Genomic DNA, 21,788 nt, shown 5'->3' with positions numbered 1-21,788 from the left:
GTACATGATTTATTTACTTATTTATTTTTTTGGCGTGACAACTGCACAGCCTGTGAATATACGAAAAAATACTTAATTATACGTATTAAATAAGAGTGTATTTTATGGTACGTGAATTATCTCAATAAAAAAATACATTAAAAAATGTGGACTAGGTAAATTTTGTTTGAGTAGATCTATTATCTACTCTAAATACCCTGCTTGCTTACATACTGTAATTCCATTTCTCTAAACACTAGATTTTCTCTTTAACTCACAGTGTTAGGACCTTAAAATGAAAAAAATACTCAGTTACCTCTTGCAACAATGGAATAACAGCATGCAGGGGCATCCTTAACACAGTCCTCTTAATTAGGTTTAAATTCCTAGTTTGAAGTACTTTCTGTGAGAAAATAAAAGAAACATGAAGATAAGCATATGCAGAAGCTAAGGACACTACAGGAAAAACAGTAAAAATGATTTTTTTCTTTTTTCTTTAAAATCAATTCAGTCAACATAATACTGTATTAGTTTCAGGGGGAGAATTCAGCGATTCAGCAGCTGCATATAACACCCAGTGCTCATTCCATCAAGTGCCCTCCTTAATGCCCATCACCCGATTACCTCATCCCCCCAACCCACCTCCCCTCCAGAAACCCCAATTTGTTTCCTATAGTTAAGAGTGTCTTATGGTTTGCCTCCCTCTGTTTTTATCTTATTTTATTATCTTTCCCTCCCCCTTAAGTTTTGTTTCTTAAATTCCACATAGGTATTAGTGAAATCATTTGGTATTTGTCTTTCTCTGATTTATTTCACTTAGCATAATACCCTCTAGCTCCATCCACGTCACTGCAAATGGCAAGATTTCATTCTTTTTAACAGTTGAGTAATAGTCCCGTGTGTGTGTGTGTGTGTGTGTGCGCGCGCATCACATCTTCTTTATCCATTCATGTATCAATGGACATTTGGACTCTTTTATATTTTGGCTATTGTGGATATTGCTGCTAAAAACATTGGGGTGCCCCTTCAAATCACTATGTTTGTATCCTCTGGACAAATACCTAGTAGTGCAATTGCTGGGTCATAGGATGGTTCTATTTTTAACCTTTTGAGGAACCTCCATACTGTTTTCCAGAGTGGCTGCACCAGCTTGCATTCCCACCAACAATGTAAGAGGGTTCCCCTTTCTCTGCATCCTCGCCAACATCTGTTGTCTCCTGACTTAATTTTAGCCATTCTGACAGGTGTGAGGTGGTATCTCATTGTGGTTTTGATTTGTATTTCCCTGACGCTGAGTGATGGTGAGCATTTTTTCATGTGTCCGTTTTAAAAACCAAACAATAAACTACCAACTGAATTTTAGTGAATGAAGGTTGGAGGGACTGACTGGAGAATGTTAATGTCTTTGGCTATCAGGAAAGTATAATCTTCACAGGAATTAGGACATTTACTTTGATATATGGGTTTCTTACCTACAGATTCTAAAATTTATGAACAAATTTTTATATAAAGCAGAACACCTCTTACTCACTTAAATGGACATATGCCACTTTAGAGAAGCTGTCAAACCATCATTTTATGAAATCAGAGATATATATACACATAAGGAGCAATACACACTAAAACCACACTAAGCAACAAACCTTTTAAAGTTGTCAACTTTTTGATAAAATTTTAAACCAATCAAAAGATCATATATAATGAGTGCCTGAGTCAAAATCCTGGGAGGGTACATCAACTGGAGAAACCCAGTCTCCACCGCAGGGTACAGAAAAGGAGAGAGAGATTAGTCCTAATCTGGCAGGCCTTTCAATGTCTCCAAATCCCAGAGGCTTCATCCATAGGAAAGGATGGGAAATACAAGGCTTTTCTCCCCTTCCTCTTGAATACTTCTATATATTTATTCTTTCCAAAGGGCTTAACTCCCAGAGGAACTTCCCTGATGACGGGTGCATGCTGTTTTGGTGGTGGTTGGTACTATAAAGGTCATGCTTAAGATATAAAGAGCAGAAGTACCAAAGGGGAAAATATAGAAAATTGGTTTACAACCTATTTTAACAGTATCCTTTCAGAATGCCCTATGAATTTTATTTGCTTATAAAAGTATCTTTACACCAAGCCCTTCTAAAAAAATCCATCAAGAACTGTATAAAAACTACCACGGGCATAACTGCATAGTTTCTCATGCAAAAGAAAACTTTTTATACACTATCACTGAAAAAGTGAGGGGTGGACTGTCCTTATTTAATAGTCCAAATTAACCTAAATTTATATTTTCAAATAATCAGAATATAAGTTTCAAAGCAAAATATGTTGATTAGAACTTCCACAGTAATTCAGAAGGTGTGTGATGATACTGAACATTCCTCAAATCACATTTATTATAACTATCAGTTATCACAAAGTTCCAACAATGTACAGGTTAGAGGGAACAATCTGCCTGAACTAGTCTATAAATTACTGTTTGAGTTAAGACATGCTCTTGTTAAGGTCCTCAATTTTCAAAGGATGTCCACCAAACCATCAGGTTTCACTGTCTTAACTGGCCAAGTACGGTAGTAGCCCCTCAGGTCAAGGAATACTAACTTGAACCTGCTGTTGCACATTATTTATACCAAGCTTAGGAATGAGGGTTTGAAATGCCCCGGTGCTCTAAATGTAAAGTGATCATATAATTTGTTGTCTAAACTGGGACACTTGTAACAACGACAGAGGTCACTATTATTTATTATACAGAGATAAGAGGTATAAACCAGAACTGTCAAAGGCAAACAAGAGTATCTGTGGCCTAGGGCACTTGGGTGGAGTTGGTTAAGGGTCCAACTCTGGATTTTGGCTCAGGTCATGGTCTCACAGGGTTGTGAGATCGAGCCCGGCCAGCGTTGGCTCCGCACTTGATGGGGAGCCTCCTTAAGAAAGTTCTCTCTCTCTCCCTTTCCCTCTGCCCCTCCCCATCTTCCCTCCCTCTCTCTTAAAAAAAAAAGAGAGAGAGAGAGAACCTATGGCCTAGCTATTTAGAAGTTAAATCAAACTGTAGGGCAGAAGAGTTTTTTAACAAGCTCTCAAGTAATTCTTATGCCAACTAACAACAGGCTCTATGGTAATTTTCAAATTTAAAATAAGTAAAAGTAAGTTATCCCAAAACAAAGTGAAGTGTTAATGGATACAGAAGTTAGCATTAACTTCCACTGAAAATATATTTAAAGAAACAACCCTATAAACCACAGTTGTAATTAGCAAGAAGATACTGAAGGTTTTTCTTTTACAAGTCTACTACACTATAAATGAAGCATAATAAACAGTGCACACTTAAAATATACTATTTAATCAGTCTGACATAAACATTTATCCATGAAACAAACACTGTGATAAACACTCCATCACCCTCAAGTCTCCTTGGGTCCCTTAACATTCTATCCCTCCACCCCCATCCTCAGGCAACCATTGAACTACATATTGGTCTGCGTTTCCTAGAATTTTTATGTAAGTAGAATCATATAGAGCATGTACTCTTTGGCTTCTTTCTCACAGCGTTAAGTTTGAGATTCAGCCATGTTGTTGATGTATCAATAATATACTCCTTATACTGATGGATAAAGAATTTGTTTATCCATTCATATGATGAGGAACATATGGGTTCTCTCCAGGGTCCGGCTATTAAAAAAATAAAGTTGCTATGACCATTCATGTACTGGTCTTTTTATGAACATGTTTTTGACTCTCCAGGTAAATACCTAGCAGTAGAATGGCTGGGTCTTCAAGTAGATGAATCCTTAACTTTTAAGAAATTGCCAAGTTGTTTTCCCTTGTACCATTTTATATTCCCACCAGCAAGATACAAGATTCTAACTGCACCCCATTCTCACCAACAGATGGAACTGTCTTTTAAATTTTAATCAATCCATAATGGGTATGTAGTGTTAGCTCACTGTCATTTTAATTTGCATTTGTGATGATCAATGATGTATAATCCCTTACATGCACTTATTGGCCTTTGAATTCTTTTGTGATGTATCTGTTCCCACCTTTACCAATTGCTTTCTGAGTTTCATTCTTAAGAGTTTTTTATATTTTCTGGATACGAATCCTTTGTCTGATGTAGGAATTGCAAATATTCTCCCCCCCTGCAGCTTGCCTTTCCACTCTCTTAACAGTGTCATTTCTTTCTCTTTTTTTTTTAAGTAATAAAAATGTATTGAGAATTCCTGGGACGGTGGTTATCACCTCCCAACCTGGAAGAGGAACCAACACTGTAATAATCACTCAGAAGTCACAAACCCTGTCATTTCAGAAAGAAAAGATTTCAACTTTCATTAAGTCCAAATGACCACTTTTTTCCTGTAGTGTGTAATGCTTTTTGTGATGCCATCTAAGAAGATTTCATCCGCTAACGTTTGCATAGACTTTATCCTGTTTTCTTCTAGAAGTTTTGTAGGTTTGGGTTTTACATTTTTCTATTTTGGGTCAACTTTTGTGAAGTAAGAGTTGAGATGCATTTTTTTCCATATGGATATGTGGTTGGTTCACGACCAACTGCTGGAAAGATTTTACTTTCTCCATTAACTCAACTAAGTACCTTTACTAAAAACCAATTGTGTGTGATCTATTAGTGGACTCTCTATTTTGATTCCTTAATCTATATTTATTTTTCACTAATATCAAACTACTTTGATTACTGTAACTTTACCTTGAAATTGAGTAGGCTAAGTCCTCCAATTTTACCTGGAGATACTACTGAAATTTAATTGGGAATGCGCTGAATACACAGATAAATACGGGGGGAATTCCTCATTTTAACAGTATTGAATCTTTCAACCCATAAAGGTGGTTTACATCACTTTATACTAAGATCTTTGTTAATTTCTCTCAATTTTGGTAATTTTCGATATAGAGGGAGAGACATCTTTTATAAATTTATCCTAACTTTCGGGTACCACTGTCAACGGCACATACAAAAATTATTTAAATAAATATTTAAAAATCTTAAAAATATCCATCTTCTGTGGGTGCCATGAATTACATACATGACTAGGCTTCTCTTCTCTCGTAAGCTGTTTTCTCTAGAGTCAAATTTCCACCTTCCTAAAGCCACAAATTTAATGTCAAGTTTTCTATGGTAGGGATTCTTATCCTCACTTCTAGTTGTATGATGTATCTCTGACACTGCTTCCTTCCTTCCTTCTTTCTTATTGTCCTCCTACTATATTTCATATATCCTCATAAGGTAATTTTTGGGAATGGGGGAGACTATTTTTCGGAGAAAAAAAAATTTTTTTTGTCTCTTTTTTTTTTTGTAAGAGAGTACAGAATGTGAGTGCATCATCTCCCAAGTAATATACTATGGGGAAATCTCCATACTTTTTCTCTTTTTTAGGTTATTTTAAGCCCTTCACTATAACTTTTACAGGTCTTTTCCAGCATACAATTTTCCAGGATTCTAGTTTCCAATTACTTCTACTGAAATAAATGTATCACCTAAAGAACCTTAATAACAAAAAAGTCTTATGTGTACAATCCTTTACAATTTAAGAAGTGCTTCCATAAGGATCATTTCATTTGTTTTTCCAACAACTCTGTGACACCTGATAAAAGAACACACTGTCACCTTTGAAGTGCGAAAAGATTTTAACCTGAAGCTTCTAGATCCAATTACCAGTGTACAGGAAATATGTTAGAGGACCATGTTAAATGATACCATTTTTAGATTAAATGACCCAACAAAATGGGAGTTTTGCGGGAGGCAAAATCCAGAATGTGAGAATCTTTATAGGGCAAATAACTTAGCTTCTCCAAAACATTAACTGCAAGAGACAGAAGATACATCTCTCCCCAGTACTGTGTGGACTTTATGGGGATTCTGTTTTGAAGAAAGCAAACATAAAAACTTAAGTTTATGAAACAATCAGGGAAATGTAAACATGGTAATAGATATTTGATGATTTTGAGGAATTACTCTTTACTTTTTTTAGGTGTGATAATGGATTGTGGTTGTTTTCAAAAGGAGTTGTTATTGTCAGGGTTGAAGAGGGATGTATTTAAGAATAAAATGATGTCTCTATGCTTCACTATAACCCGGGGAGGCATGTGGGCAGACAGATGACACAAGGACAGATAGATCTGGCTAGTGTAGGTAATTTCTGAAACTGAGTGATGAGTTCATGGGGGGGCCACTGTAATAATTTTAAAGGTTTTGAAATGTTTCTTTAAAAAAAAAATGGTAGCTGATTTAGTTGTACTGAGAAAGGTTAAAATGGACAGTTAAGGAGATAATAATGGCAAATAAGTTATATTACATTTTAAAAACATTGTCTATTGTTTTCTATAGCTTATTTTTCACCTAGGTTTCTATGCCATGTTAACTAAAAACTACCTCCCAAATTACATACATTCACAAACTATTTTACAACTAATGTTAAAAGTAATTTTAGGATGTGCTGGTTTCTCCTCTCATTTTGCAAAATCACCTTAGACAAAAATGATATTTCCATTTAGATCAAAATATAAATCAGAAAGACACTATTCATAGGTTACCCAAATAAAGTTAACATATGAATAAAGTCACATCAATACTAAGTGGCACCATATATCATTGAATCACTAAGAATAAATGGACTTAAGAAAATGTAAACTGCTTTAATCTAATCAGACAGTACTTAAAACCAATTTTTACACTTAATTTTTTTCTACAGACCAGTATTAAATTCTGAAATCTAAGAAGACCTAATTAAGTAACTTCATACAAGCAGTCACCAACTTACAAACACAGAAATAATAAATGCCTCCCTTATACAAATTTCTAGTATTTTTACCTCTAAATACTTCACAACATAACCCCCAACCCTCCTGAATTTTTCCCCCAAACCTCCTACCCATTGCCAAGGTTCCACCTCACCGCCCCCTCTCACGGCCAGGGGGACATAAGTTTCTGGAATCCAGAGTAAAAACTCAGGAACGCATTTTCCTACAGAAAAAAATATAAATTGTGATCTAGAATGCTGAGTATTATAGTTCAGCTACACTATGTTTATAAAGGCTTTTGTGAACTAAAGCCTAAGACCTAATAACAATTCAAAACAGTATTTCTATGAGAAAATGCATTCCAGGTTCAAAATAATTTAATACAATGCCTTTGTAGGTTGGTGACTGTCTGTATAGTGCCACCAAGTGATAAATGTTTGACTAGACTCACAAAATATTAAATTCAAAACAGCTACATCACATGACTATCACTGAGTGTGCTATGTCAATCACTTTCTAAGAAAAATTAACTGTGTTAATTCATTTTAAAAACTGCCAGAATACTTACATTTAGCATTTCAAAATCATTACTTTCTAAACCCTGTGTGAGAAGAACTGGAAAGCTATTTGTCTGTGGAAGGTCATCCTTTTCTTTCTTTGTATCTATATCCAGTGCTCCCAGGCGCTCTTCAATGCTAATCTGCAGAACAGAAACGATCATTAACGTTAAACCAGACAAGGCTTAAAGTAGTTTGGTCAAGGGGTGACTGGGTGGTTCCCAGATTGATGATTCCCAATCAAAGTTTCCAGATCCCAGTGAAAAAAAAACAACTGCCCAACAAATCATGATTTAAAAATGTAATTCATAAACACATCTATATAAGTTTCAAAAAAGGCAAGCACCTGGCATCTATTACTAAAACAGAAGAAAAGACCTATTATGGAAGAAGCTTTGTCATCAGCCTCAGATCTGCAAAAAGGAAACAAGTATTATCAAAAAAAATTAAAAATAAAGACAGCTATTTTGTCAAAACAATTTATAAAATGCCTATTTTTGTCTTTATTAGTCAGTTCCAAATGGTGATTTATTTTCTAGAAGATGCTCTACTACAACTAAGTTTCCTTCATAAATATCTAAAATTTAAGCGTAAATAAACATGATTCAATTTGCTACACAAAAACTCAATTCTAGGGGCGCCAGGGTGGCACAGTCCGTTAAGCATCAGACGTTTGGTTTCAGCTCAGGTTGTGATCTCAGGGTATTGAGACTGAGCCCGGCATCAGACTCTGCACTAAGCGCAGTCTGCTTAAGACTCTCCCTCTCTCTCTGCACCGCCCCCTCCCGCCTCCCCATGCGCTCATGCAAGCGCGCACTCTCTAATAAATATTTAAAAAAAAAACAAACCCTCAATTGTAGAGAACTGATCTCTTATTAAAACAAGACAACCATGTTCTGCCAGCCTTTTAGTAACTAAATCAAAATACAAATGTTCTACAACTACCAAAGCAGATAGGCTTTGGCAAAGCCTCCTATTTGGGTTATCTTATCAAAAACAAAAACGGCAGGAGGAAATTAAAGAAATGGATCTAGGCCAAGATAAAGAAAGTTGGCACATTATTTTTAAATACAGATACCATGTTTTTGAGAAATAATTTTTATGAATAGCTTTTTAGCCCCAACCCCCCCACCCAATAAAGACATTTAAAATCAGATAAAGAAACATGACATCTTTTCTCTAAAGATAAAAGTTCGAGCTCTAGATCATTTACAGTGACACACATGAAGAAGGGCTGCAGACAGTAGTACAGTAACCACAGGAAGGAAGGTCTACGGAGTTGAGAAAAAAATCAAATTTCTAAGTACTTTAAGAGGTTATAATGACCACTTCTAAAAACCAACTATCACTAAACTAGCCAGGATTGCTCAGACAGCCAAGAGAAGAGGCATCACTGATAGTCAGCAACAAGCGAAACCCAGTGGAAATCATCACAGCAAGTCCTGGCTTCATGTATTCAATTACGTGATCCAGCTGACCACTAACAATGGCCAAAACAGCACCCTCTATGGTTAGTGCAAGTCTGTCTTCTCCATTAACAGTGGCCAAGTAAATGTCTCACAGACTACAGTCTGGAATTTCGGATCCTATGCTGCTGGGGACGAGGGAGAGGTTAACAGCAGCAATTTCAGTAAGTTCCTGAAGTTCCAAGTTTGGCTCTATCCCAATGTATTCGTTAGAGTCTCACAAGTAATCTTAAATTTCAAACTCAAAAATTGTGAGTGTATTACCTCATTTTCCCCCAGTTTCCTCTTGCTCTCTACTTCCTCAGTTTGTGGAGGAGCAGGCTTGATAGCTGCATGATGACCAGGTACCCCTGGCACCAGAACTTTTGCTTCAGAATTCATCACCGGTGTTCTCACCTGTTGAACGGGAATAGCGGGAACGTGACAAAGGAAATGATGCCTTAGTCCTGGCAAAACTGAGCCCCAGTGAGGAAACTAACAACATCTAAAAGGTTTTTCTACTAGAAAATCTAATATAACTAACTTAATATGACATGAATTAAAGATAAATTTTAAGTGAATGTTGGCAAGTAAGTTTTTAAATTATAATCTGAAAGTTCATAGTTTTAAAGCTTTCAATACCACATAAGAGTAAAAACCAGGAACATTTACAGATTATCAATTACTTAAAAATGTTAGAGTGAAGTTGGTACGCTTTATGACCACCTCCAGGAATCCAGCTTTGCCAGAAACGCTCAGACAGCCAAGAGAAAGGTGTCATCTCTGGAACTCAGCCAGAAGCGAAACCATATATGGATGTCATCATAGCATGTCTTGGCTTTCCTTTACTCATTAAACTGCCAAACATATGAGATCTACATGTAGATGCCATGTTAAATTCAAAATAAAGCATCAAGATGATCATCTTATACAATGTTCAATTCCAGACCCATAATTTTAAGCTTTATTCCACCCTTAAATATAGGATTCCTCAAAGTTATGCTCCTTCAAATACTGACATCAGTAAAATAATTTAATGATAAATGTGATATTTAATGATCATACATGGGGGGAGGGGCTAACTCCCAAGTCTTCAACTTCTAGTTGTCTGTTCACTCATGCATTCAACAAACGAAGAGCATAGAAACAAAAGTGGTTTTATAATCTCGTTACCTGAAACCTAATCCCACAAATTTGTTAGACAAGATCATAAAGAGGATATTAAAGAGTCTAAACATAATAATATATTACAATTAGATTTACCCAAATCTCTTTTTTCTCAACTTCTAATATGAAATGCACTCACCTTTGTTATAGCCGTTTCTACTTTGGGGGCCCAGCAGTTTGAAATATCTCTTACTAAACACACATGAGGTTCTTTGGAATTTAAAGCCTGGGAATATAATTTTAAAGGGGACGGAGTGTGACGGGGGGGGAAAAAAAAAGAGTGTCAAACAAAGCAATTGGGAATAAGAATAACATGAAAAGCAAATTCCTACTTGTGCATTTCTATAAAAATACAAAAAAGTACAGAAAGCTTCCCCACAAAACTGAGCCACTCAGACTGATCACCATTCAGACTGATGGAAGCAGAGAAAAGTGGGTCAACTCTGAAGATATTAAGCATAATGTGTACTTTCTTCAGTTATGAACTGCTCAAATTTTTCACATGTATAGCTTTAAGAGATCAACAGGCTTTTTAAATGTAACACATTTTAAAGAAAACATTCTAGTCTGTCACCCTTGTAAATAGAATAGTCTAGGCTAAAAAAGAATGGTCCTACCCTAAAACTTCCTACTGCTCTACTTTCCACAAGCAGGTCAAAGACAGCACTGCTGATGAACAATAATGCTCTTGGGTGGACCTCTACACCCTGATGTGGTACTAAATAGGGGGGACAATCAGATGTAGCAAAGTACATGTTACCCATAACCATAAGGCTTTAAGGTTATATGTAATTCTCTATAACCATATAATGAATCAATACCCGGAAGGACATAAAACAAGCAGGAAACAATGGCTTTATGGGCAGAGGAGGGTTGGGGGTGGGGGGTCGTCCACTTATGGCAAGAAGACTTAGGTTTACAGCTTAACGCCTTTCTCCTTTTTTTATTAAACCATATCCATGTGTTAAATTTTTAGAAAAAGCAAAGAGTTTAATAAACTCAAGAGCTTAAACTTAAGTTTTAATTAAATGTGAGTTTAAATTAAAATAAACTCAACAGGAATTTGCTTGGGCATGTAATATTCCACTCATCATCTCCCAGAGGGCCTTACTGAATAAAAGCAGTATAAATACAAGCTGAAGAAATCACCTATTGGACATGCTTATAACTCTCCAAAAGTCTCCAAAGAAACTTCTGCCATCAAAAAAGTTAAGTGACTGAACCACCCATTACATTTCCACTGAGAAAATTCAATGGATAATGTTACTAAGGGCTCTTTTATTAAGATTCAGCTTTTGAGTAATTGGGTAAAATTCACTCATACATGTGCTGACCAGAACATTAGCCACTAGGGATGTGGGGCTACTGAGCACTTGAAATGTGGCTATTCCAAACTGAGATGTGCTTGTAAGTGAAAATATAATCAAATATCAAAGACATAATACCAAATAAAGGAGGGGAATAAAATATCTCAAATAATTTTTCATACCAAGGATTAAAATATTCTGGATATGCTGGGTTAAGTAAAATTAAATACATAGCTCTCACAAACTAAAATAAACCACCGAGTGAAAGGTCCTTCAGTTAAGGGAAAATACATGACTTCTTTCTAAGTATTCCAATAAGCAGACCAATGAGTCATTTCGAAATCATTTTTTTCCATGGCCTTGTTGATGATGTATTGTTCTACTCCAGAGTAGCATCTACGTACCACTCGCTCAATGATGGGCTGAAACCAATTGCCATATACAAGCAATAATGACATTTTGTCTGAGCAAAAACCAGCTGCTAGAATAGGGATGGGTTTTGGTGTTGATTTCTTGCCTTTCCCAGGTGTCGCTATCTGAATTGTGCAGTTTGAAGTCAAAGGCTTTTTGCAGTATCTAGAAGTGAAAAAAAATTAATTAGAAAATTCAAAGTAACATCTCATAGGAATGCTTGAAAGTTGGCCTCGAGTCAGGAAATGCAACCCCCCTGTGGCCTCCACACTACGTCCACAGTGACCAGGGTCCCCACAGCACCAGTGCTCATGTCAAGACCTCATCTAGCAAGACCTCACCATCAAAATCTGCCTGGAGACCATGTGCCCTTCTAACCCACTGTCAAGCCCCACAAGAGGCCCACGCTCCAAGTGCTCTCTTGCTGCCTTGAGCTTCAACCCCAGATGACTCTCTACATCTGTTCCAATCAGCACTATCCCCAATTGTTTCCAACCCCCAAAAGCCTCACTATGATCTCTGCAACACAGTTCCAGGAGCAAAATTATTAGCAAAATGTAATCAACAGAATCCCATCCTCAATTTCTCCTCTAAGGGTTTTCTTCACCTTCTTGCTCTACACTGGCTCATCAGGGCAGATCTCCCAAGTTGTAGCTGTTTTCTCTCCACACTCTTTGTGTCAGAAGCCTTGGACATCATTTAAGTGTGCTCTCTGTTCTTCACGAACATTTCAAGACAAGTGTCTCTCCCTCTTTCATCTCTGTAACCTTGGGAAATGCTGTCACCCAATACCAGCTACCTCCCTCTCCTGCTGCCATCCAATGATTTCTGGGTCACTCCCCCTTATTTCTTCAAGATTCTAGTGGCTCCACTGTCATTCTGGCCAACACTGTCTCAAGTGGTCTCTGTATTCACCACACAGGCTGATGATCTTTCTGACACACTGTCCTCCCAGGTCCGAACCCTTCCCACCTCCAACAACCCTGGCCTTTACCGTGTCTCAGCCACTCACACCACAGACATCTTATCACCAAAAAGTGCACCCCACTATCCCTATCTTTCCAGCTCATTCCCCTTAGTTATCTGGACTCCACAACCATCTCTATCCAGGACTTCTGGCCTCTGCTTTGGCCTCTGACCCCTCTGTAATCTATTGTCAACACATCAGACAAAACGACTTAAAGCTTAATGCCTTAACACTTAGGTCAAACCTCATCAGTCTTCTGCAAAAAAGCAAAGGCTTACTACTGACCAAGGAGAGGGGACCAAGTCCTCACTCCAGCCCACTACTTCTGGGCCCTCAAGTTATATATTCCACGTACACATATGACTATGTAAATAAAAGCCTCAAGTGTTACACACAAAATGTTAACAGTAACCTCTAGGGAGTAGAACTCAATGGAGGGAGAATTAGGCTTTATAATCAACTGTCTATGCTTCCTAAATGTTTTAAAATAATGTTTTATACTTTCATAACTATTTTATATTTAAATAAGTTGCTACACTACGATTGTAAAAGGAAGGATACCAACTGACAAAAAGTTGAAACCATTTTAAAGTTTACATGACTTAGTCTTAGACCATGTTTATAGAGTATGACAGAGATTGGCAAACTTTTCTATAAAGAGCAGACAGTATTTTAGTTTTGGGGGACCACATATTGATTTGACCAACAGATCATAATTTAGTGACCCTTAGTCTAGGACTACTACACATCACAACAGCAATACTCCCCTCTATTCACCAAAACACTAGCATTGCCATGCTGCACTGATCCACCACATATGTATTGTCAAAGTTAGAAATTAAGGTTTTACCAAGCTCACAAGCAAAGTTTTCCAACTGAACCACTTTCTTTTAAAATGTATTATTAGAACTGCCAACATTTACTAAGCACATATTGTAAAACTACTTTACTAATAAGCACAAATATGAAAAAATGGTCCATGACTCCAGAAACTTGAGTTCTTACTGGGAATGTATGTAGTCATGTGGATAAAGAATAATGCTTTCAAAATAATCTAACTGAAAAGGAATATAATGCAAAGAATATTGAGGTGGGAATAAAAAAGAGTAACAAATCAGGGAAAGAAAATAAACGAGAAATTTCTTACCCATTTAATATGTGTTCAAAAAGATGAACTTGACCATCTCTGCAAACAACAGCTAACTTGACAGGCTAAGAGAAAAATTTAACTGATTACTCTAATGAGTCAATACCAAACCAACTATTCTCCCCCCTCCCCTGCCCTTGAAATAACCAGAGAAAAAGTTAGAACACCAAGGTTACAAAACTCCTGCATTTAAAAATCCTTACTGTCATCAAAATGACAACTGTAGTGTTTGTTGTGAAGCTTAGAAATAAAAGTGTAGGGGAAGAAGAGAACAGTAAGGAAAATGCAGCCTGCAAGTTAGAGAAGCAAAGTCACTACTACCAAGTGCAGAGACTGACAAAAGGGACCTGGCAGGCCCCGCACGGCAGAGCAGTTGGTTGGGATCGCTGCAAATGCCTCTGCACGCTGACCCCTCCCCTCGAAAGTGCATCACAGTGACTGAACGCTCATCCCGGAGAGCCTAAGATTTTTGTTATATTTTGTTCTCCCTCCCTGGTGTCCCCTTCTTTCCCAAATCATTAAATCATCAAAACACTAATTTTAAAAATACAATTTGTGAAATCCAAAAACAAATTCTCAAAAATCAAGCCATTTACCTCTTCCTTATTTTCTGACAAAGTCAAATCAATATAGACAGGTTCATCTGTGACTGTAAAAGACATCACTGCATTCTTTTCTTTGTTTTCTGACCGGACCTGCCTAGATAACAAAACCAATGATTAGATAAAAAGAAATTAAAAAAAAGAAAAAAAAAGATGAGCACCTATGGGGAGTCACGGCATTAGATTCGCCATAGCTTTTGCATCCTGAAAGCTAAATAAGGGGACTACAGATCAATCTCAGTATTTGTGGAACTTCCATGGTCTTTAACAGCTATGCTCAGAGCAGTGAAATTTAAGAGTTGCCAACAATGTTAAACAAGGCTATATGCTCGGACTTATTTCAGCTCTCATACTATATACTAATAAGTATTATTAGTATTATTTAGAATACTAAAAAGATCTTTGTAGTGCCACTTTTTTTGCTTTTATGCTTTTTGTTGATTTCACTGTTTAAAATGTCCCCTAAGTATAGTGCTGAAGTGCTGTCTAGTGTACCTAAGAGGAAAAAGCTGCTATTCCTTATGGAAAACAAATATTTGTGCTAAGTAAACTCTGTTCTGACATGAATTAATCAACTATATTATACAGCTGATTAATTAATGTCAGAGTGTGTATATAGTTACACACAACTTGATATATATACGTGTGTGTGTGTGTGTATATATATAAAACAAAGTATTTTTAAACAGAAACACATAGGGGCGCCTGGGTGGCTCAGTCGTTAAGCGTCTGCCTTCGGCTCAGGTCATGATCCCGGGGTCCTGGGATCGAGCCCCGCATCAGGCTCCCTAGCTCCGCGGGAAGCCTGCTTCTCCCTCTCCTGCTCCCCCTGCTGTGCTCTCTCTCTCACTGTCAAATAAATGAATAAAATCTTAAAAAAAAAAAAAAAAAACAGAAACACATAAAACAAGTTTATGTATTGATTAGATGACAAAGATGTGACCAACGAGGCTTACAGAAATCTAACCCTGTATTTCCCAGAGGAATAATAGCTCAGTATCACCAACTCAGTGCTCATGAGGACTTTATACAACTATACAACTGCAAATATCGAGAACTGACTGTATGTATATACCCATGTATATATGCAAAACCAGTTCATTGTAAATAGTCTTTTCAACAAACGGTACTGGGACCAGTGGATATTCCCAATACCAAAATATACATTTCCATCCATTCTTTGGGAATGCAAACTTTTGTGCGGCCATCCTGGAAAAAAGCATGCAGGTTCCTCAAAAAGTGATCCAGGAATCGCATACTAGGTATTTACCCAAAGAATACAAAAATACTAATTCAAAGGGATACATGCACCCTGATGTTTCTACAATAATATCTCCAGTAGCCAAATTACAGAAACAGCCCAAGTGTCCACTGATTGATGAATGGATAAAGATGTGACACACACATACACACACAAACACACACACACACACACACACACACACACACACACACTATGGAGTATTACTCAAGCCATAAAAAAGAATGAAATCTTGCCATTTGCAATGACATGGGTAGAGCCTGCTTAAGATTCTCTCTGCCCCGTGCCCCCCCCCCCCCGCCCCCACCACACCCTGCTCTCTCTCAGGAAAAAAAAAAAAAGAGTACACTTGTGATGAGCACCAGGTGCTATATGGAAGTGTGAGTCAGTATATTGTACACCAGAAACTAGTATTACACTTTATATTAACTGGAATTTAAATAAAAACTTAAAAAAAAAAAAATGCCATGCATCTTTGCACCATATACAGAAATTAACTCAAACAGACCACAGAATCAAATGTAAGACTTAAAACTAAAACTTCCAGGAGAAAATCTTTGTGACCTTGGATTAAGCAAAGATCTCTAAACATGATCTGGACTTCATCAAAATTAAAAACATCTCTTCAAAAAGACAAGGCACATAGTAGGAGAAAATATTTGCAAAGCATATACCTGATTAATGGGTTTATATTCAGAATATATACAGAATTCTCAAAACTCAGTAACAAAACAAACCCAATAAAAAATAGGCCAAAATATTTGAATAGACACTCATGAAGAAACATATCCAGATAGCAAACAGGCACATAAAAGATTCTCAACATCAGTGGCGATTAGGGAAATGTAAATTAAAACCACAGTGGGGTACCACTACATACCTATTAAAATGGCTAAAATTAAATGATATATCAAGCACTGGTGAAAATATGAATTCACACTCTTTATACACAGCTAGTTAGAATGTAAAATGGTACAACCACTTTGAAAAAACTTGACAATTTCTTTTTTTTTCTCTTTTCCTCATAGGCTCTAAGCCCAAAGTGGGACTTGAAGTCACAACCCTGAAATCAAGAGTCACATGTTCTGACTGAGCCAGCCAGGCGCCCAAATTTGGCAATTTCTTAAAAAGTTAAATATACACCTATCATTATGATCCCCCCACTACACTCCTAGGTATTTATTTACCCAAGAGAAATGAATCATATGTCCGTAGAAAGATTATACCCAAATGTCCATAATAGCTTTATTTGTAATGTCCCAAATATGTCAACAAGCCTGGTGACTATAGAGTGAGGATGCGGATTATAAAGGGATATGAAGAAACTCTTAGGAGCAATGCACATGGTCACTGTCAATTGTGGTAATTGATTTCATGGATGTATACATATGTTAAAACTTTATCAAATTGTATACTTCGAATATGTGCAATTTATTCATAATATATAAAAACAGGAGAATGGTGGTCCCCAGGTCCTGGAGAGCAGGAGAAATGGAGAGAGGATGTTGGTGAAACGGTACAAACTTTCAACTATAAGATGAATAAGGTCTGGAGATCTAATGTACAACCTGGTGGTTATAGTTAACAATACTGTATTATATACTTCAAACTTACTAAGAAAATAGATCTTAAAACATTCTTGCCACAAAAAAGAAATGGTAATTAGTGAGGTGATGGAGATAGTAACTAACCCTGGTAATCACTTTGCAATATACATGTGTATCAAATCATCACACTGTACACCTGAAACTTACACAATGTTTTATGTCAATTATATCTCAATAAAGCTGGAAAAAAATTAGGATAATACTGTTAAAAAAGAGGAAGAAAACATGCAATTATACATCAATTATACCTCAATAAAGGCATTTTAAAAATTTAAGGCACAGTAACTAAAAAATGACTGAGTAGCAGTAACAAAAATGATTTGCAAACCCAATTCAAAATCAGTTTTTTTATCAACTAGTGAGACTTTATGCATTCACCAGTAAACAATCTTTCAATATTTTTGTGTCTAGAAGAAAATTAAGAGTTTATCTGATCAATTCTAAGTATTTCCATTTATAAATTCTTCATAAAACACTAATTCTAACTCGAAGCCTTTTATACATGTTCAAAATCACTGCCAACAGACTACTTTATACAGAAGAAATTGTTATCTTAGTTCCTCAGTAGGAGATAGTACTGTCCTTACAGTAATATCAAAGTCTTTTTTTGTTGAATTTTTTCATTCAGCAGCAAGAAACCTTAAATGTTATTTCCTAAAAGAAATATGTCTTTCAAAGGTAATTATCAGGCAACCTTAGGCTTGTTCTACCTACCAAAACACAAAGTTTTCCATAAATGGCCCTCTGGGGCAGCCTTTTAATACGGTTTTGTAATTTTTCAAGTTTACTCCTCTGTAACTAGGAAGCCCTCAGGCATACACATACTATTTGAGGGATGTTAAGACAACAGAAATCAACTTTTCTTTTATAGAAAAAATTTTGTAGTTGGAGACCCCTAGGTCTAGGGAGCCAAAGAGTTGAAGCATTTTTAAGACCGAAACACCTGTGGGTGCCTGGGTGGCTCAGTCCGTTAAGTGTCTGCCTTCGGCTCAGGTCATGATCTCAAGGTCCAGGGATCGAGCCCCACAATGCTGCTCACCGGGGAGTTTGCTTCTCCCTCTCCCTTTGCCCCCCCCCCCACTTGTGCACATGCACACACGCACTCTAATAAATGAAAAATAAAATTTAAAAGAAAAACAGAAAAGATTGAAACATCTGAGTAATATCAGGAGGCTCTGGTGGTATATTTTAACTTTCTAGCTTTACTAATACATAGAACTAAAAGGAATTATCCCAATAGGCACACCTCAAAAACCAAACACAGGACAGAAAACCAACACGATGTGATTAGCAGAGGCATAATTAGGAACTATGACTCAGCTGCTAGTTTGAAGGTGAACAGAGGTCCACACTAGGCCTCATGAACCTGTCCCCACCCAACTATGTCAAGATTATGTATTTGATGAGGCCTACTTCTATATGAGTATTATTTGGTGTAAATTCATAATAACCTTATATGGTCAAGAACAAGCTCAACTAATTGATTACTAGGATGGGAAACTACTTGTTTTTTATTTATTTATTTATTTTTTAAAAGATTTTATTTATTTATTTGACAGAGAGAGAGACAGCGAGAGAGGGAACACAAGCAGGGAGAGTGGGAGAGGGAGAAGCCGGCTTCCTGCTGAGCAAGGAGCCATATGTGGGACTCGATCCCAGGACCCCGGGATCATGACCTGAGCCGAAGGCAGACACTTAACCATCTGAGCCACCCAGGCGCCCCACTACTTGTTTTTTAAATCTCCATTTATTCTGTCCATTAATAGCACGTTTAAAAAAAAAAAAAGCTTCACCATCAGATCTCATAAAATCTAAGAAAACTCTTGTTTTCTAAAAATTAAAAACTTTCCAACAGCCATTTAATACCAAATTAATTTTTACTTTTAAAAGTAGGGCCGGGGGCGCCTGGGTGGCTCAGCCGTTAAGTGTCTGCCTTCGGCTCAGGTCATGATCCCAGGGTCCTGGGATAGAGCCCCGTGTCTCGGGGCTCCCTGCTCCAAGGTGAGCGTGCTTCTCCCTCTCCCACTCCCCCTGCTTGTGTTCCCTCTCTCACTGTCTCTTTATCAAATAAATAAAATCTTTAAAAATGATTAATAAATAAATAAATAAATAAATGTAGTGCCAGGTTTCACTCATATGTGGAATATAAGGAATAGTGCAGAGGACATAGGGGAAGGGAGGGAAAACTGAATGGGAAGAAATCAGAGAGGGAGAAAAAACATAAGAGACTCTTGACACCGGGAAACAAACGTTGTGGGGGGGGGGGCCGACTGGGTGATGTGATGAGCACTGGGTGTTAATATGCAACTAATGAATCACTGAACATTACATCAAAACTAATGACGTACTATAGTTGGCTAACTGAATTTAAATAAATAAATAAATAAATAAATGAATAAAGCTAGCAAGCCGGGGCGCCTGGCTGACTCAGTCAACAGAGCATGTGACTCTTGATTTTGGGGTTGTTAAGTTCAAGCCCCACACTGGTTGTCAACTACTTAAAATCTTGGGGGGAAAAAAAAGGGAGTTCCAAGGAAAATTAGTAACAGCAACTATTGCAAAAAGCAGAAGAAAAACAAAACAAAACAAAACAAAAAAATGGGGGGAGTGGGGGTGCCTAATTGGGAATTTTCATACAAAGCCAAGGAATTAAATGTCTTCAGTAAAAGATCGGTAAATAGACATTACTGCACTAACCCAGAAGTCCTATCTATTTCAATAAAATCAGAGATTATTCCAATATTTTTAAGAAGGTTATTTATCATTTGCCCAATCACAAAAATACTCAGACTGCTCTACCTCTGAACAAGCAAAAAGGAGGTTCTATTATATAATGCTCTTAAATTTTTCTCATAAAGATCTGTTTTTTAGGCAGGCTCAATTCTTCATTACAAGTCAAGGTAAATCTAATACTAAATACAATAGTTAAGTCTCACATTCACCATCTATATTAACCATACAAGTTGTGACACATTCTTTCAAGGCAATGCTACCTCCAGATCCAAAAGACTACATACCAGACATTGAGTAACCGGTCATGTACTGCTCCAGACAAGAAATAAAGACCAGTGATTCCATCAAAGGGTTGGCTCTCATTAGGAGGTCTGATAGTAGTGAAGATGAGTGACGAAACTGGCGTTGCATGGCCTGTGAAGTGCTAGAGAAAGTTAAATCTCATTTAGGAGAGGGAACAGAGCAGTAACAAAAATTAAAGAGTCCATCTGGACCATAAGCAATACATATGAGCCACATCTGAAATCAGAACTCCAGACTAAAGGTAACAGCTAAATTTAATTCTAAGCAACTGAGGCTATTTGTGCTATATATATTCCTCTCACTAAAACTCCCATCTGAAAATACTGAAAAATCAGGACGTCCTTCTAACTCCCAGGGCCCTACCCACAATCTTTCTTTCTTCCATTTTTTGCATTAAAGATCCACTTAATTCTATCCGTGTTTAAAGGGGTGCCTGGGTGCTCAGACACAGCCAAGGAATTGTAGGTCCTCATTTTACTCTCAGTGAGTCGAAACCACAATTTTAGGGCATCATCACAGCACCAAAAGTACACCCCTGAGCACACTCAAAACGTAATACTACGTCTCCATAGTCAAATACTGTAAATGTACTAAATGCTGGATATAAGCTAGAAATCAAAACTACTATCATTCCACAGCAGAAAAGATTTTTAATTCAAATTCTACTTATTTGTTCTATTCGTTTTTCAAATGCATGTGAAATGAACACATCTAACCTATTTAATATCAACAAACCAGGTTTGGAGGCTAACTTTTGTCTACTGATTCCACTATTTGATATGCCTGAAAATAACAAATCTGTATTCTTAAAATAATATGCTACAGCTCAGACTTTCTGCCCTTCTCCATACTTACTCTAGATGACTGTTAGGCTTACAACTAATTTGATTCACTCACTCTGTAGATTTCTTTGGTCTCCAAAACCCACAGTTTGATTGTTCGACCAGCTGAAAGCAACATCTTTCCATCTGGGCTGATACACAGGGAGCTGACACTGCTATTGTCGCCTTTCCATTTGCTGTATTGTGAAGAGAAACAAAAATGCCTCAATGAATAGGGAGAAAACTTTACTCAGAGCAAAAAGATAGCAAAAAGCAAATCAGGCATTAAAAATATCACTTAAGGTTCTATGCCACATTACATTCCTTAAAAGCCTGTATCAGGTGACTAACCTTGGACACTAAGGTAAAGCCTGCCTGCCCAATAAAACATTCTCAAGAGGTTCCAGAAAATGGAAGAGTAAGAGTTTTAAGAATGTAAAATGGGGGCGCCTGGGTGGCTCAGTTGGTTAAGCAACTGCCTTCGGCTCAGGTCATGATTCTGGAGTCCCGGGATCGAGTCCCACATCGGGCTCCCTGCTCAGCAGGGGGTCTGCTTCTCCCTCTGACCCTTCCCCTCTCATGCTCTCTGTCTCCCATTCTCTCTCTCAGGTAAATAAATAAAATCTTTAAAAAAAAAAAAAAAAAGAATGTAAAATGGGTAGTTGTGTATCTTGTGATCTATGAAGTAGATTTTGTTAATGCCCAGGAAACTACCAGACTGGATACCAAGACCACCACAAGTC

The 21,788-nt window shown here is 37.2% G+C and overlaps 1 protein-coding gene and 3 non-coding genes across 4 annotated transcripts in view; all 4 read right to left on the bottom strand.

Annotated features, from left to right (window-relative positions):
• The window catches only part of WDR43 (WD repeat domain 43), a 47,058-nt gene that overhangs the window by 8,385 nt on the left and 16,885 nt on the right, over nucleotides 1-21,788 (bottom strand). The window contains exons 4-12 of the mRNA XM_032391530.1: nucleotides 21,122-21,242; nucleotides 20,206-20,345; nucleotides 14,315-14,417; nucleotides 13,719-13,783; nucleotides 11,598-11,769; nucleotides 10,026-10,112; nucleotides 9,005-9,136; nucleotides 7,286-7,417; nucleotides 296-382 (exon numbers count right to left, since the gene is read on the bottom strand). Coding sequence (XP_032247421.1) covers nucleotides 296-382; nucleotides 7,286-7,417; nucleotides 9,005-9,136; nucleotides 10,026-10,112; nucleotides 11,598-11,769; nucleotides 13,719-13,783; nucleotides 14,315-14,417; nucleotides 20,206-20,345; nucleotides 21,122-21,242 — 1,039 coding nt within the window. The remainder of the gene's footprint in view (nucleotides 1-295; nucleotides 383-7,285; nucleotides 7,418-9,004; nucleotides 9,137-10,025; nucleotides 10,113-11,597; nucleotides 11,770-13,718; nucleotides 13,784-14,314; nucleotides 14,418-20,205; nucleotides 20,346-21,121; nucleotides 21,243-21,788) is intronic.
• LOC116624063 lies at nucleotides 8,638-8,713 on the bottom strand. The gene has a single exon (XR_004297818.1). It is a non-coding gene; the product is annotated as a small nucleolar RNA SNORD53/SNORD92 (small nucleolar RNA).
• On the bottom strand, nucleotides 9,471-9,550 carry LOC116624061. The gene has a single exon (XR_004297817.1). It is a non-coding gene; the product is annotated as a small nucleolar RNA SNORD53/SNORD92 (small nucleolar RNA).
• Nucleotides 20,662-20,746, bottom strand: LOC116624064. The gene has a single exon (XR_004297819.1). It is a non-coding gene; the product is annotated as a small nucleolar RNA SNORD53/SNORD92 (small nucleolar RNA).

This window comes from Phoca vitulina, unplaced genomic scaffold, assembly GCF_004348235.1.
Source record: "Phoca vitulina isolate PV1807 unplaced genomic scaffold, GSC_HSeal_1.0 scaffold63, whole genome shotgun sequence".
NCBI classification, from domain to species: Eukaryota; Metazoa; Chordata; class Mammalia; order Carnivora; family Phocidae; genus Phoca; species Phoca vitulina.
This window is presented reverse-complemented; position numbering and strand designations above follow the sequence as displayed.